Below are 17,068 nucleotides of genomic sequence, written 5' to 3'. Positions count from 1 at the left end.
AACAGTAGATCCAAGAAACTATAGACCAACCAGCCTGACATCAATACATGAAAAAATCCTGGGAAAGTTCATCAAGAGGTGGATTTATGAGCAGCAAGAAGTGAACAAAGCAATTACTAGAACCCAGCATGGGTTTGTCAGAATCAGATCATGGCAGATGGTTATCCTTGTGGGCCAATCCTCAATATGAGCCAGTAGCATGCTGTAATTGCCAAAAAAGCCAATGCAGGCATCAATGCTGCATCAACAGAGGGATAGCATCAAGATGATAAGAAGTAATAATACTGTTTATATTGCACTAGTGAGGCCACACTTGAAATACTACCTCCAATTCTGGTTAGCATGTTACAAAACTTATGCTGAGACCATAGAAATAGTGCAGAGAGGAGAAATAAAGTTGATAAGGGGTCTGGAGGCTAAATCGTACAATGAACCATTAAGGAAACTAGATATGTCTGGCCTAACAAAGATAAGAATTCTGGGTGACATGATAGCTGTCTTCTGGTAGTTCAGGGCCTGTTACAGAGAAGAGGATGTGACAAACATGGTGAATGGTTTCAACAGGACATTGCCACAGTAGAAAAACAGTATCAGGGCAACTGGAATCCATCAGTGCTGCTGACAATAGTTGTATCCAACAATAGTTGGATACTGCAGCGAGATGCATTGGACACTGAGTGCAAAGGAAAATCAGCAGCTGAGTGCAAAGGAAAATCATTTTAACTCTGTTGAACTCATGTAGCATGTCAGAAACATTATGCAATTAAATACATCATAGTCAGTAAAAGTTAATTTCCTATTTCTCCTATTTCCTATTCCTATTCCTACATCATTGTGAAATTATATTTGTGTTTGGTTTGAGAGGGTCTATCATAATCACCAAAAGTTTTTCAGGAAGCAAAATCTTTGAAAAATTTGTTTTCCAATATATATTTGTTGTCCAGAATATATTCAGTGGCTGAATGGGGAAGAAAAATTCAGTTTAAACCCCAGATTAAGCTCCTATACATTTGTTAAACTTGATGGCATCAGATAACATCAGCCACAATAATGACACTTGATGGGGTCATCTACCTCTGAAGGAGTTGGTCTGCAGCTTGAGGATCTTCCTGGGCTTGTGGCTCCTGCTTCAGCAACAGATGGAAGCTGTAGCCAGTGGAGCCCATGCCCAGTTTCAGAAGGAGTGACAGTTCCTGCTCTACCTGGTTCATGAAGGTGATTCTATTTTTATTACCTCAGGTAATAAAACTTCACCACTGCACTACAGTACTAAAGTGAACTTTATTTGAGGCTATCTTTAGAATGATTTAGATGTTGCAGCTAGTTTAATATGTGGTAGAAAACTACTTGTCAGGTAGACCCACTATTGTAGAATAATGTCTGCTTTGCAGTCATTGCTTTGGTTGTCAATAAGCCTCTAAAGCCAAATCAAATTGTTAAACTCTTACATAGCATTGCGCTGGGATATGTTAGGGATCACTTTGTCTGGAACAATACAGTCCATCATGTCCAAGCATCAAGGGAGGGCCAACCTACACAAGAAGTTAGGAGGTGGAAAGATCAAGAAAGAAGTATTTTGGGTTGTGGCCCTCACATTAGCAAATACCACATTAGCAAAAATGCTGCCATCAGAAAGTGTATTTGGGAACATACCAGAATTGTTCTGTTTCAGCAGTGACTTAACGATGATCTGGGACTGTGTTTTTATTCTATTTTGTTTTCTTTTTCTTATTATTATAAATATGATAATTGATTTATTGTTTTGTTCATTTTAATAGTGAAAGATTCTGTACTGGTTTGCTTTTCATTTGTACTTTTTCATCTATGGCCTTCTGAAAGCCATACAGAGCTACTATCTTTCCCATTCCAGATGTTTCTGAGGGAAGAGGTTTTCCTGGAGAAATGGGCCCCAAAGGTTTTATTGGTGATCCTGGCTTCCCAGCTATTCATCCTGGTCCTCCCGGTTTAGATGGTGAACCAGGAACACCTGGCTTCCCTGGCTCCCCTGGCCCTCCAGGAAGTCCAGGTAAATGGAATAGATATTTATTTACTGATTTCTAAATATTTAGAAAAAAAATACTTTGAGAAGTTTCCTTAATCAGGCATTTTAAAATTGAACAACCAATGGAAATTTGAAAATTCAGGTAAATAAAAACAAATGCTAAAGCAGCTGTTTATTTGTGAAATAATGCCTTGCTTTATATCTTAGTCTCATTTAATTAAGACCACAATAATCTATTATTATCAGGAATTTTATTCTGTCAAATCTGTCTCTCTTTTTCTTTTCTATCATTCTCTTCTTCTACTACTCCTTCAGTGGGATAATTTTTTGATTTAAAATCTATTGTCATACACAGAGAGAGAGAGAGAGAGAGAGAGAGAGAGAGATTATGTTATGCCATGTCTGCATGTATAAGGTTAATTGTAAGATAGCCGTTGTTTGGCTCCTGATGATACGCCATGACTTAAGTTAAAATAAGCTAAATTTCAACAATGGTAACAATTTGTAGTTAACCTGTTCCTCTTTAATCACAATCTGATTCAAAGTGCAGGTTGGATAACAGTGTTAACCAAACTACAGCTTGGCTTAATATGCCATGCAAATGAAAGTCATAAAAAACTTCCTCCCTATTGTACTAATATAACATTTATTTAATGAGGTTGTATGAATAACCAATGCTAGACTACTTTCACACAATTGTGTATACTATCAACCATGGTTTACAAATTATAGTAGTGAATTCACATAATATACTAAGTCAAACCAAACAAACAAACAACATTGCAGTTTAACAGCATGTTATAAAGACTCGGTTTTCATCTGTTTAAGTAAATGAAGCAAATACTATTTTTAAAAAAACTTCTGCTGCTGCCTGATGTCTGAAAGAAGTGGAGAAAAACAACAGTGCTATTATACTCATATATGAATATTTTGAGCTGATCAAAAGAAAGAAGGATGTAAATCTCCCAATAACTAATATCAATGTTATCTCATATATCTTGATTTCAGACTTTTTCTTAAGTCTTAGCACAGACAACCTAACCCGTTAATGCTGGTACAGAACTGCATAACCATGTCAGTCTCCCTCAGTCACTCCAGTCTTCCATTCTACAGGCTATTCCGTTGGACTGAAGGGATATTCAGGAGTTCAAGGTCCTGCAGGCCAGCAAGGTTATCCAGGTCCACGAGGGCAAAAAGGACTGAAAGGTAAAGTTTAAAATACTTTAAAAGTATATTGATCTATTGTCACCATAGATTTTCATGCATTTAATTGGTTGTCTTAGGTTTATGTTTGGGATTGGGTCCTACCATAAAGATGGTCTTCCTTCCCTTCCTGTTTTAGTTTAAAGCCCTTCAGATAAACCAAGCCAATTGTTTTCCAAACACGTTCTTCCTGGTTCTTGTGAGGTGCAGTCCATCCTCTGCTAGAAGTCCTTTGTTGTGGACAATATAGATTGTGGTCTAGGAATCCAAATTTCTTTCAATGACACCATCCTTTAAGCCAGCGGTTTACTTCTAAAACCCTCCATTCCCTCACTGGGTGTTGACCTTCCATTGGAAGTAAAGATGAAAACTCCATAACATGAAAAAAAAAAGCACTCAGCCTTGACACTCCCAACTGAAAGCAGCAAAATGGTGTATTTTGCTTTGCCTCATCACATCATTTTGATGGAAAGATCTGTGAAGATTCTATTTTGCAGAACATACAATCCCATCTCAAATTCTCATTGCATTGAAAAAGTGAGGCATTTTATTTGCTTCCTTATCAAGATCAAATTAACTTGTTAAGGTTTAAGATTGTAAGAGGACATATTAAAATTATTCATCTTCTATGGAAATCAATGAAATCTGATGAGAAATGGAAATTTTCTGGTTGATTACTTTCTCCCACTGATTATAGCCAGTGTGACTCCTTTGTATTAATTTGAGTTAAGATCAATGAAAATTATCTGAAGATGGCTGGAACGCAGAGGAAGAAAGCTTGTGCAGCTAGATCCATTGTGGTGTAGGCTACATTTGTTTGTTTCACAAATACAGGTACCGTGTTTCCCTGAAAATAAGACCCTGTCTTATATTTTTTTTGAACCCTGAAATAAGCACTTGGCCTTTTTGCCATGCACTCAAAAGCCCGATTGGGCTTATTGTCGGGATGTCTTATTTTGGGGAAAACAGGGTAGTCCTTGACTTTCAATCACAAATGGTTCTGGAATTTTGATTGATAAATGATGCAGATTTATTTATTATTTATTTATTTATTGGTTCGATTTATATGCCGCCCTTCTCTGGAGACTCAGGGTGGCTTACAATGCATTAAGCAATAGTCTTGATACTTTTGTATATACCTGCTTAGTAGGGCTTTCGGCCCCCCCTAAGCGGTGTTCTTTTTTATACAAAGTCAGCTTATTGCCCCCACAATCCAGGTCCTCATTTTACCTACCTCGAAAGGATTGAAGGCTGAGTCAACCTTGAGCCTGGTGAGATTTGAACTTGCAGTAATTGCAGGCAGCTGGTGTTACTTAACAGCACTTTAGTCTGCTGCGCCACCAAGGCTCTTAAACAAGTCATCATGTGACCAGACCTAATTTTACGATTAATTTTAATGTAGTTGTTAAGTGGTCATTAAGTGAATCCGGCTCCCCCCATTGACTTTGCTTGTCAGAAGCTAACTGAGAAGGTCTACAAATTGCAATCACATGACCACAGAACACTGCAACCATTGTAAATGTGAGTCAGTTCCCAAGCACCCAACCAAAATCCCATGACTCCTTGTGTGTGTGTGGGGGGGGTGATGCAACATTCATAACTTTGATGACTGATCTTAAGCCACTTTTTCAAAATTGTCATAACTTTGAACTATTCTTAAATAGTCATAAATTGAGGACTACCTGTAATCTTTTATGATGTATGTAATTGTATTGATTATAAGCTCCCTAATAATCATTTTATAAGTAAATGCTGTCAATAAATAATTAGGCTAAATATAGGGCTGTGCGTGGTTCAGAAATGAATGCAGCTACTTTAAAGGTCTGATTAACTTCAGTAAAAGAATTTGTTAAAGCAGCATCTCTTTTCAGGCTCATACAGAAGTTGTTAAGACAAATGGTATATTGATGTGTTTGTACAAGCTGTAAAGCTTTGAAGTGCTTTCTAAACATACTAAATCATTTCAATTACTAGTGTGAGGCAGCAACAATTTATCTGGATGAATTTAATCAAGATGTGTGGCGTGTATAAATAAATGGCTGGACTCTGCACATTACAGATAAATATATGTAAGGAAACCTCAACATCCAATTCCAGCAATTTTTTTGGTAGGGGCCCTATGGATTTGAAAAGGAAACCTCTTGGCTGAAGAAAGAACATTTTTCCCATTCTAGTCTCTGCTCACATAGGCAGGCTTAAGTTGCCATGAGATTCCAGATGCGTGTTGGTGAAATCCCAAGTGTGTAAAAGTGGACGTTTCAATACTACACCGAGTTAAAAGTCAACCCCAAGGAATTCAGAATGACGCCTTTAGGTAAAGATGCATGGTGCTATGAAATTGTTGTGAATAAGACATCTATGGAGGCAAAGAGCAAGGATTTCAGTCAGCAGGCTGAATGTGACCTCAAGGCACTCAATTTGGCTCTTCTCTGGGATTTGTCATAATATTTGGATTACGAAATCAAGGCTGCAGAATTTTCAGTATCTCTATACTTTCATCTAGTGGTCCTATTAGTTTTCAAACTTAGATATAGTAGCCCTGCTTTATTGGCACAATATTGGTTGTCTTCTTTGCAATATCTGTATCTATGAAGGGATGTATTGAGCTGATATGGATAGCTGTAATTTTATATGAATTTTGCTAAAAATTCCATGGTTGCAAGTAAATGTTTCAATGCTATGCACACACAAACACAAACACACATATGTTTATATATTTGTAGGTGATACAGGAGATTGCATATGTGTTGAAGGAAGAAGGGGTCCTGCAGGACAACCTGGTCCTCCAGGATTTCAAGGTCCAATAGGATATGCTGGAGGGAAAGGAGAATTAGGAGATCAAGGCTACCATGGACTTCCGGGCTTTCCTGGTAGAAAGGTATGATATTTTTGTAATGGAATGTTGTATATTTTAGAGAACAAAATGTTATATAACATTTCCCAAATTTATTATGTATATTTATGCCATAAATATTTTCAAAAGTGAGGTTCTTCATACATGGACTTACATTCTTTGCAGCAATGGGATTCCATATGTAGATCTTCCACTTGAAAGCACTGTTTTCCCCGTAGAAATTCCATTTATTTATTATTTTATTTTTTTTATTATTCATATTTCTATGCCGCCCACTCTCCGAGGACTCTGGGCGGCTTACACCAAAGACAGTATACTAAATAGCATATTGCCATTAATTCTTTGGATTTATAAAAAATGTGCTACGAATCTTTTATGAGAAAAAAATCGGAAATACCAGATCCAGTTGTGAAACTAGTCTAATTCATCATCTTTTCAGTGTTCAGCCTACTATAAACTTTGCACAAATTTAGTACTTTCTTGAAATCCTCTCTTTGCAACAGAGGACTGCACACATGCATGCAAGCCTGCATTAATTGGGAGAAATTATCTTTTTCCTTTTGTTCTGAACCTTTAGTGCATTTTGTTCTCACGAAAGGTAACGCAATCTTTTTCTTACACTTTTGCAGTATGTTTTTAGAGTGATTAATTAAATTTTCTTAATATCCATCGATAGGGATTCCCTGGTGAATCTGGGCCACCTGGACCAAAGGGGATAAAAGGGGATTCCCAATACGTTACCACAAAAGGTAACAAACAGATATGTTTTTAAAATATAAACTAAACCACTGTATACTGTATATATTGACTTATTTTGCTACATCTCCATAAAACCATGTTTTCAAGGTGCCAAAGGAGACCCAGGAACTCCAGGATTTCCTGGAAGTCAAGGAGAAGATGGTTTACCAGGCAGGAATGGCATAGATGGTTTACCAGGGTTTCCTGGTCTTCGGGTAAGTCAGGAGTTCAGCCTCAACCCTCAAGAACCTAATGGGAGATTTACAACATTGATGGCCTTCCTTCCACTTGACTTCTCCTAATGGCTGAAATCAGGTCAAGTCCTGAAGGTGCTGAGTGTGCTGCTTAGACTCATTAATGGACAAGACAGGCCAGCAATCTGAAACTGAACCCTGGCAGGGCAAAGGCAGTGATTCTTGGGGGTTTAATATTCATCCTGAAGTAGACTGGTCAACTATTGATTGATTGCTTTTACTGTTTTCACAGTTTTTAGATGCTTTAGAAGCTGTAGCATTCCTAGATGGGAATAGTTTGAAATCAGGCAGGAATTTTCAGTTATCCTTGAGGACAACTAGGAAGCTTCAATTGGAATATAATTTTGTTCTAAAAATTTGGTTGGAACAGCCTGCCTTATTCATAACATGCAAATTTTAAAAATTACTCAACAGTAACTAATAGACTCACACTGTGAATGTGACAATTTGGACATTTTATGGGTTCAATATAGTTGAAAAATGCTGCAAGTTATTTGCAATACACAGAGATTTCATAGATCAAGTCACTTGCAATAAATATTCTGCTAACAATAATTTTACAACTGTTTTCTAAGATTTTGATTCTAAGTTATTCATCCATCAAACAATCTTACCAGTTCTATTTGGAGTTTTTCCTTTGTTACCCACATTTCCTCACTCACTAAAGCCATTCAACTGGAGATATGAAGATATATATTGTGTAAGCAATTGCCAGTTTATAGAAATTGAGTTTATAGAGTTTGTAGAGTTACCTGTTTATAGAAATTGGGTAACTCAGTAAAAAAAGTAGCTGAGAAAGTTAAGAAAGTGATTTAGTGCTGAAATAGCTTAGCTGATGGAAGCTTACGATATTTTAAATTTCTTTGCAGGGTGATGGCATAAGAGGAGAACAAGGGGAACCTGGTGCTGCAGGCCAGCCAGGCCCAAAAGGTTTTCCTGGTGAAACTGGTCTGCCTGGTGTGGGTTTGCCCAGTCCAAAGGGACATCGTGGTCCTACAGGTGACCCTGGCACATATGGAAACCCTGGCTTTCAAGGCCCTCCTGGCCCCCCAGGCACTCCTGCTCAGACAGGTACTTTCTTGCAATTCCCAACTAATCTGAGCACATTTGGAAATCTGGGGACCTGAGATGAATATGATAATAAAATGGCTGCTAGGAGGAAGGGAGCTAGTTACTAAAAGCATGAGACATGACAACCACAAAATGAAAAGCAGTATAAAGTTAGATCTATATACTGTAAATGAAAATCATCATCTTCATCATCCATAAAATGGAAAAAAAAAAGGGAATCCAACTTGAGCAATTATTAGTTTTATAACTATAATGAAAGAAGATTTATTTACAAGAAATATTTTTAAAAGATAGTTGAAGCCTAATGTTTAACTAGCAATATCCTGTAAGAAGGCGAGTCAGCAACTATGTGCTTTCTGGGACCTCAGTGTCCATCATTCTGTTCATTGCTCTGTCCATCAGCCCTCTCTGATCACTCACACATGTGCCTGTACTCACACAGCTCAGTTCACCTTCATTGCTGTGTGGCACATCTGCCCCTCGCCCACCCCCATGGTCCCTGATTCGCTCACTTGCCTGGATCAGTTCGCCTCCACCATCACCGGCCCGCTTGGTGCCCCCCTTTGGTCACTGGCTCACCTCTGTGCCTGGCATGGTCAGACTCTGCCGCCTTCTGGTCATCTGACCCCCCTCTGGCCTCTGGCTTGTTCCCTTGACTGACATGGTCAGCTTCTGCCATGTCATGGGTCATCTGGAAACAAAAGTGGAAGGAAATGGCCTCAGTTTAGCAATCTCTTAGACAAGAAGCAGACAGATGAAGAAGGGGAATAAATCCCTTATCTCCTGCTACTCTTTGTTGTCTAAAATTCATCAGGTACTAAAAGGTCATTGCCATTGAATTTTCACTTCTAACAGAACTCAGTTATAAAGATATCTGTAAAGGGTAGATTTTTCAAGCAGAAGATCCTATACCATTTCAGATAAATGACTGTCCAGTCTCTTTTTAAAAGCCTCCAGTGATGGAGCACCCACAACTTCTGAAGGCAAGCCGAGAACAGTGATAACACTGAGTGGTGTGGAGACATTGTTTGGTTGATTGGTGCCTTAGATACTGTAGAAATCTCTACTGGTATCACTGGACAACAAAATTTTGCTTCCTGAAGACTTTTGTGTGTATCTTATAGATTTTTGGCTGCTAAACCTTAATCTATCATGTACCGTTTTATAGAAAACTTCTGTTTTTGTGATTTTGTATGTATATTTTCAGTTTAATCATTTTCGCTTGCATTATAAGATGCTTTGTGTAGCTCATGCATGTCCAGGACATATTGCATAATATTTGTGAAACTGGTATAGACATGCTAGGCTGGCTGGATGCTGCATCTGCGTAGGCGTGTTAGGCTGGCTGGATGCTGCATCTGCATAGGCGTGTTAGGCTGGCTGGATGCTGCCTGGAAAGGCTATTAAAGCAGTTAGCATGCACAGATGCTATTCATTTTGTTGGTATCAGTTTCCATTAATTTTGATGTAATTGTTTCAAGGCATAGCACTATCTATTTACATGTAATTTACATAACAAGTAAACCAGTTATAAACTTGTTATAAGATGATTGGTGACAGGAGAAATATCTCACCAATGTCGGAACAGCCATGATACATTCCGCTACAAACCTCAAAGATCCACCCTGACTAGGCTTGTTAAGAAAGCGTAGGAACTGTATTTTGGTTGTAAGATTGGTGACCAGGATAAAGCCTGGGTTCCTCACCTTTGTTGTACAAAATGATCTTAGAACTTGGCTCAAGGGAACTCAGAAGTCAATGCGATTTGCTGTTCCAATCATATGGTGAGAACACAACTACTTCTGTGTCACGAGTGTTTCCAGGATTGCTGTGGCTACTTGCCTACTCACAAACAGTATGGTTTCAATCAAGCCAGAGAAACTCCCATGGATGCTTGCCTTTTGCTGTTTTGTAGCACGCAAGCTATCATCGGGACTGCTGTTGCTGGACCTTCTTCCTCCCACAAGCTTCAAGCAATGTTTGCTGTTTGAACTGTTTTTACTTCAGGTGTCTTTTAGCTGTGAAGTTTGTGCTGCGCCCCTTCTATTACCTCAATGATGTATCGATGCCGAAGCCGCTTATCTTCATGTTAGCTTTATTCTCTTGTGAACTGTTTCAGTATTGTGGAGAGGAATCTAGGGAGATAGCCTTGCTTCACATAACCAAGATAAGACTTTGTTTTTAATGTGCTTTCTTAAAGACATAGTGCTTTTTAAATGTTTTAAAGTAAATTATATTTTTACACAAGACGCCTCTGTCAGATTTATTTCAGTCTCAGTGTGTTTGCTCATGAGCTGATTCACGGTCCGGGGTACCTCTCAACCCCATTTCCTAACAGTTGGTAGCAGAGGATGGTTTAACGAACCTACGCTCATGTGGTAATGCGCTAGACTGGAATGTCTGCAGTTGAACAAATGTTGACTAGGGCAGCAGCAGCAGCAAAAAGTATGCAGTCACAAACTGGACTGTCTGGGGCTCAGGCCAAAAATGTTTTGGCTGAAAAACCCCAAACTCTAATTGATTTAGAGAATAGTGGAGCTGTAGGTTTTGGAGCAGAGACCTTAACTTCTGAAGGGCCTAAGATAGTGAGTAAACCATCATCACCTAAAGAAGTAGAGACTGGAAGAACGCCACTTCAGGTCTTGAAAACAAATACAGAAATGGATGATGAATTTAGGAAGGCAATCCTTCAGTTTTTAGGTTTGCCCACAGTAAGTCAGAACCCGACTGCTGATTCTAGCAAATTATTAAAGAATCCAGCCATGAAAGGAAAGAAGATCGAAGTCCTAGAAAACACCGGATCGGTAAGAGACTTTCAATCTTTTCCTAAAACCCCTACCTCAGACCATAAGTGGAGAATGGGGGATAACAGACCGCCTGATTCGAATGTTCCTGCTTCTTTGTTAAACCAGCATGGCAAAGTTGATATTGTGCCACCTGCTGTTGAAGCCATCATAGATCAGGCCATAAAGACTTTAGCTCCCTTGATGACATCAATGACTTCTGCTAAAAATTTAAGAGACTCTCATGTTGAGTGTAAGGTTGCAAGAGTGATAGAAACTTTGGCAACCATTTTAGGCGATGGTTTGAAGGCGCCATCGGCTCAACAAATAGTAGCTGCATGTACCAAAGTACCCCTGATGTCTGCGACTAATTCAGCGCACGCCACGAGTGGGATATATCCATCCGTGACGACATCGACATCCAAGACGGTTCCAGAGGCTGCCTCAACTGAAGATAAGAATTTGGGAGCGCGTCCAAAAATTCCTGGAGATGTGCACCAGAGAGGACCCTCGAGCTTTTGTGATCAAACCAGGATGAGCTTTGTATCCGCACAACGTGAAGTTTTAATCCCTCCCATTGGGGAGGAACGACCGTCAGAATGCCAGATGGAAGACACTGTGCTGTGTGCTTCCATTCTAATGCCTTATTGCCCGTTCCAGGACGGACCACATTTTGAACATCAATTAATGTCTGTTTCCATGTTTAATAATGTACAGGTCCTTCCTCCTAATTTTAAAAGTTTAAGTGTGGGTGGAGGAAATTTTAAGGAATGGGTTAAGAGTATCCAAGTAATCTTAATGAAAGAGAATGTTTTATCATTGTTGTTAAAACCCCCACCTAGACCATGGTCCTTAGAAGTTGATCTTTTACATCATAAGGCCTTTTGCATTTTATTGATGTCCATTGACCCTGCACTATATCCCAGTATATCTTGTAACCTGACCGTAACAGAAGTTTGGGTGAAACTGCATAAGCTATTTTGTTCAAAAAGCTCCCATGTTACAAACAGAGTTTATAGGGAGTTCTATTCCGCAAGGTTGAAGGCGGGAGTAGATATTAATGAACACTTATGTGAGTTAAACAGGTTAAGGCAGGAATTGATGTTGAGGGGGGAAACAGTGTCTGAACAAACCCTCATTACTGTTATACTCAATTCCCTTGATCCTAGCTGGGATAATTTTATATCACAACTGGATAATGTTAGTTGTAATAACTTATCTTTAGAAGTGTTATCTGGCAGATTGATTGCAGAAGATAACTTGCGAAAATGCAGGGCGGCTTTTCACAAAAAGGAAAAACCTTTAAGAAGGCCCGATAGTTCAGATAGAGCATATACTATCGGAGAATGCTTCAATTGTGGTTCAAGAGAACATTATAGAAGGGATTGCCCACAAAATGTGAATGCTAGGGCATGCTCAAAGGTACCTTCTGATAATAAATGTAAAAGGAGGCCATTACCCCCTGGTAAAAAGCCAAATAGAGGCAACAAAGGGAACAATCCCAGGTTTAATGATAGTTCTGTAGGTATAGTGGAAACTACTGAGTCAGAGCCTATGAAGGAACAGCGACAGCAACTATGGCTAATGGACAGTGGGGCCAGTAACCATGTTGTCAGTGACCGAAGGTTGTTTGTTAATATGAGAAGGCATCAATCCATGGTCAAAGTTGCAAACGGTAAAAAGGTGAATGTTGTTGGCATTGGAGATGTTTATATCCCTGGGATAGGGGAGATTCATGGAGCATTGTATGTACCTGAGATAGATCATAATTTGCTAAGCCTAATGAGGATATGTGAGAACCCTAGAATGGAGATTCTGTTCTCAGGAGGAACAGCTGTGATCAAAAACAACAAATGTGTGATTGGGGAGGTTTTTGAAGATAGGTGGCTTGCCTTATTATTCCCCCAATACGAACGCTGAGACCTGCAGTGATAGCAATTATACTATCTCATTTGGTAGTAACAATGAATCACAGTTAGAACTAGGTGATGAGGATCAAGACTTTCACCAGAGGAAGCCTTGTAAAGACAAATGTAAAGTTAATAAAAAGTTTTTAAATTTTAACTGAGAGTCAGATAACAGGGAACCTGAAAATGCTAATGCAATTGCTATAGGTGAGCCGCTGCACAATGAATGTGCTCACTTGATGCATTGCAGGTTAGGTCATGTGAGTTTTGCTATAGTGAAAAAGGTAACCGAACACTCAAGGGGAACCAAGATCAATGACTGTAACACATTCCTAGATTGTTCAATTTGTAGGAGTGCAAAGTTGAAGGTGAAATCTGTGCCCAAGAGGTCTCAGAGGTACTCCGAATACCCGTTTCAGCTCGTCCACATGGATTTGGTGGGTCCATTCAAACCTTCTGTGGGTAAGAGACAGTACTTCCTTACCATAGTAGACGACTATAGCAGATTTGGATTCGTTTTTCCCCTAATGTCCAAGAGTGAAACGTTGACTAAGTTTAAAGAATTTTGTAACTTAGTCCAGAACCAGCACCAGGTCAGAGTTAAGAAGATCTTAACTGACAGGGGGACTGAATTTAATTCCAGGCAGTTCTCCAGCTGGTTGAGGAGTAAGGGTATAGTCCACTTACGCACCGCACCTTACTCTAAGTTTCAAAATGGCGTCGCAGAACAGCGCAGCGACGTATTACAAACGATGTGGTGCACCCTAGAGGATGCCACATTAACCTTCGCGTACTGGGTAGAAGCAGTTAGATACGCGAATTACACCTTGAACCGAGTGTGGTCTAGCGTGGTGCAGAAGACCCCATACGAGGTGCTATACGGCCGTAAGCCTAGCTTGGCACACCTCCACGTTTTCGGAGTGATGGCCGATGTTCATGTCCCGAAGGAGCTCAGGAGAAAGGGAGACCAGATCTCTGTTAAACTGAGATTCGTTGGTTACGAGCAGGGCTCCAAGGCATTTAGGTTTGCCTACCCTAACGGGAAATTAATGATATCAAGGTCTGCTACCTTTCACAAAGGGGCCAATTGGAGTAAGATCCATGCCAATGAGATTCTTACTCAGAACCCTTCCCGTAGTTGTCGTAGACGAGCGGAGGATGTATCGGAGGACCTACCCGAGGATAGGGATACATCTGGTTCTGGGAAGCGTGCATCCCAGGCACCCTTGAAAGGGGTATTGAAGCGTAAGATGGGAGTAGCCAGGAAGGATAGGCACTCAGCTTCTGAGACGCATAGTGATAGTCACGAGGTAGATGACTCATCAGATGACTCTGATGTGAGTGACCCTCCTAAAGGCAGACCAGTTAGGGCTACCAGAGGCAATAACCCTAAGAGGTACGACGAATTTGTTACCTCAGTCAACCAGGTTTTGGCCACCCCTCAGAGATATGAGGATGTGTTGGCCTTACCTGACCATGAACGACAGAAGTGGCTTGCCACCATGAATACGGAATTAGACAGCCTGAAAAGGCTGGACGTATTCACGCCAACAAGATTGCCCAAAGACAAGAGGGTGATCGGCACCAGGTGGTTTTCAAGCAAAAGCCCATTGAAGGTGGGGGCTTTATCTATAAAGCGAGACTAGTAGCGCAGGGATTCTCGCAGAGATTCCCTGACGATTATGAGGACACCTTCTCGCCCACAGTGCGCCCTGAGAGCGTGAGAACAGCTCTCACTATCGCTACCATGCGAGGCGAACATGTATATCAGTTCGATATTCAGACCGCATACCTGTACGCCCAGTTAGACAAAGAGCTGTACGTGAGGATTCCTCAGGGAGTAAGCCATCGGGAAGACGATGTGTGGTTGTTGAACAAGAGCCTATATGGCTTGAAACAATCTGGTAAGCGATGGTGCGAGTGTCTCACTAAAAGCCTGAGAGAGATGGGCTTTTTACCATCGTGGGCTGACAAGTGTGTTTTTGTCAAGGAAGACCAGGGCATTAGGGAAACGGTACTGTTGTACGTTGATGACATCCTATATATTTGCAGATCAGAGAACAGGCATAAGAAGTTCTCTGAGGACCTAAATAAGAGTTTTGCCTTAAAACCATTAGGTCACATTAGCAAATTTTTAGGGGTGCAATTTGTAAAAACCGAGAAGGGGTTTCGGCTTTCTCAGGAAGATAAAATTCAGGAATTGCTTTAAAAGTGTAGCATGGTAGAGGCGAAGCCATGTGATACCCCTATGGCAACAGACTTCCTTAAGAGTATGTACACTCAGAGCACGGAGTTTGAAGACAAGACCCTTTACAAATCCATGATTGGGTCGTTGTTGTACATTGCAAATTGGACTAGACCGGACATCAGTCTAAGTGTAAATGTGTTATCTAGACATTCTGAACATCCCACACAGTACCATTGGAGCGGAATCAAACGACTCCTGAGATATTTAAAGGGTACTGTGAACTATTCATTGTTATTGGAACCAGAAGCAACTAGAGAATTAAGATTGAGTTGTTTTTCGGATGCCGATTGGGCAGGGGATGTTAGATCTAGAAAAAGTACCTCGGGGTACGTTGTATACCTAAATAGTAGCCCCGTGTATTGGTACTCTGGAAAGCAGAAGTTAATTGCAACTTCCACAGCCGAAGCTGAGTATGTCAGTTTGTCCAAAGCTTCCAATAACCTAGTTTGGTTTGACGATCTCTTGGTAAGCTTATGGAGGCAGTGCATACATCCTATAAAAGTCTATGAGGATAACATGGCTGCCATTAACATATCGGAAGCCGATGCTGTAGGCCAGAGATCACGCCATATTGATATCAAAAACAAACATGTGAGGCAATTGGTGAAAACAGGTTTCATTAAGACTGTGTATTGTAAAACCAAGGAACAGGTAGCGGACGTGTTTACTAAACCGCTGCCCCGTGACCAACACCTCTATCTTCTGGGTAAAATGTCAATGGCTATGTGAATGTACTTACCATTGATGTGTACATGTACCCAATGTAGAATGTATGTTTGTTAACGAGTCAAATAGCTGCAGAAAAGGGGATTGTCACGAGTGTTTCCAGGATTGCTGTGGCTACTTGCCTACTCACAAACAGTATGGTTTCAATCAAGCCATCTCCTGTTTGTAATTACCTGCAAGCCTTTCCCGCCCTAGTTAATTGCAGGTTAACTCCCCATATAAGCAAGGACCGTTTCACTTGCTACTTGGGCCTAGACTCCGGTTTAGGCCTAAATGGACAGCTCCTGCAGGAAGCTCAGTGCAAATGCCACAGATGGGAGAAGACTGCAGATAAGGACTCCAGACGCCGTTGCAGAGAAACTCCCATGGATGCTTGCCTTTTGCTGTTTTGTAGCACGCAAGCTATCATCGGGACTGCTGTTGCTGGACCTTCTTCCTCCCACAAGCTTCAAGCAATGTTTGCTGTTTGAACTGTTTTTACTTCAGGTGACTTTTAGCTGTGAAGTTTGTGCTGCGCCCCTTCTATTACCTCGATGATGTATCGACGCCGAAGCCGCTTATCTTCATGTTAGCTTTATTCTCTTGTGAACTGTTTCGGTATTGTGGAGAGGAATCTAGGGAGATAGCCTTGCTTCACATAACCAAGATAAGACTTTGTTTTTAATGTGCTTTCTTAAAGACATAGTGCTTTTTAAATGTTTTAAAGTAAATTATATTTTTACACAAGACGCCTCTGTCAGATTTATTTCAGTCTCAGTGTGTTTGCTCATGAGCTGGTTCACGGTCCGGGGTACCCCTCAACCCCATTTCCTAACGTTCTGTGTGAGTAATGTTGCTGGTTTCTCTGCTAAAAATATGAAATAAATTAAATATTCCAATCTGCCTTCAGCCATGAGACCAGTGTCACATGACAACAATCTTTCAGTACTGAAGCCACCAGAGAAATGGAACTTAGATGAAACAGACAAAGATGCTGCAGTGCACCAGCCAGGCATGGACAGTGACAATGATCCAGATTTTGAACTGTGTATGTCTGGTGAGTCACATCTCATTACACAGTCAGAGTTAAAGGACCTGATCAGGGACTTAGGTTTGTCAGAATCAAAAGCAGAACTACTGAGTTCAAGACTGCAAGGATGGTGTTTGATATCAACAGGTAAGAAAATTTCTGTCTTTTAAAGCCACCAAGATTATTTAACAATTTTTTTAGCACAGGTTGACGGCCTCATTTTCTATACTGACATTGACAGTTTGTTCCCAACTTTGGATTGCAAGGATGACC

At 40.4% G+C, this 17,068-nt stretch overlaps 1 protein-coding gene across 1 annotated transcript in view; it reads left to right on the top strand.

Annotated features, from left to right (window-relative positions):
* The window catches only part of COL4A2 (collagen type IV alpha 2 chain), a 226,075-nt gene that overhangs the window by 157,051 nt on the left and 51,956 nt on the right, over window positions 1–17,068 (top strand). The window contains exons 20-25 of the mRNA XM_070933134.1: window positions 1,871–2,026; window positions 3,116–3,208; window positions 5,929–6,083; window positions 6,736–6,808; window positions 6,906–7,012; window positions 7,921–8,122. Of these exons, the coding sequence (XP_070789235.1) occupies window positions 1,871–2,026; window positions 3,116–3,208; window positions 5,929–6,083; window positions 6,736–6,808; window positions 6,906–7,012; window positions 7,921–8,122 (786 nt within the window). The remainder of the gene's footprint in view (window positions 1–1,870; window positions 2,027–3,115; window positions 3,209–5,928; window positions 6,084–6,735; window positions 6,809–6,905; window positions 7,013–7,920; window positions 8,123–17,068) is intronic.

Source organism: Pituophis catenifer, unplaced genomic scaffold (assembly GCF_029215685.1).
Source record: "Pituophis catenifer annectens isolate HBS135680 unplaced genomic scaffold, rPitCat1.0.hap2 SCAF_1, whole genome shotgun sequence".
NCBI classification, from domain to species: Eukaryota; Metazoa; Chordata; class Lepidosauria; order Squamata; family Colubridae; genus Pituophis; species Pituophis catenifer.
The sequence above is the reverse complement of the archived record's forward strand: the minus strand, read 5'-3'. Positions and strand labels throughout refer to the sequence as shown.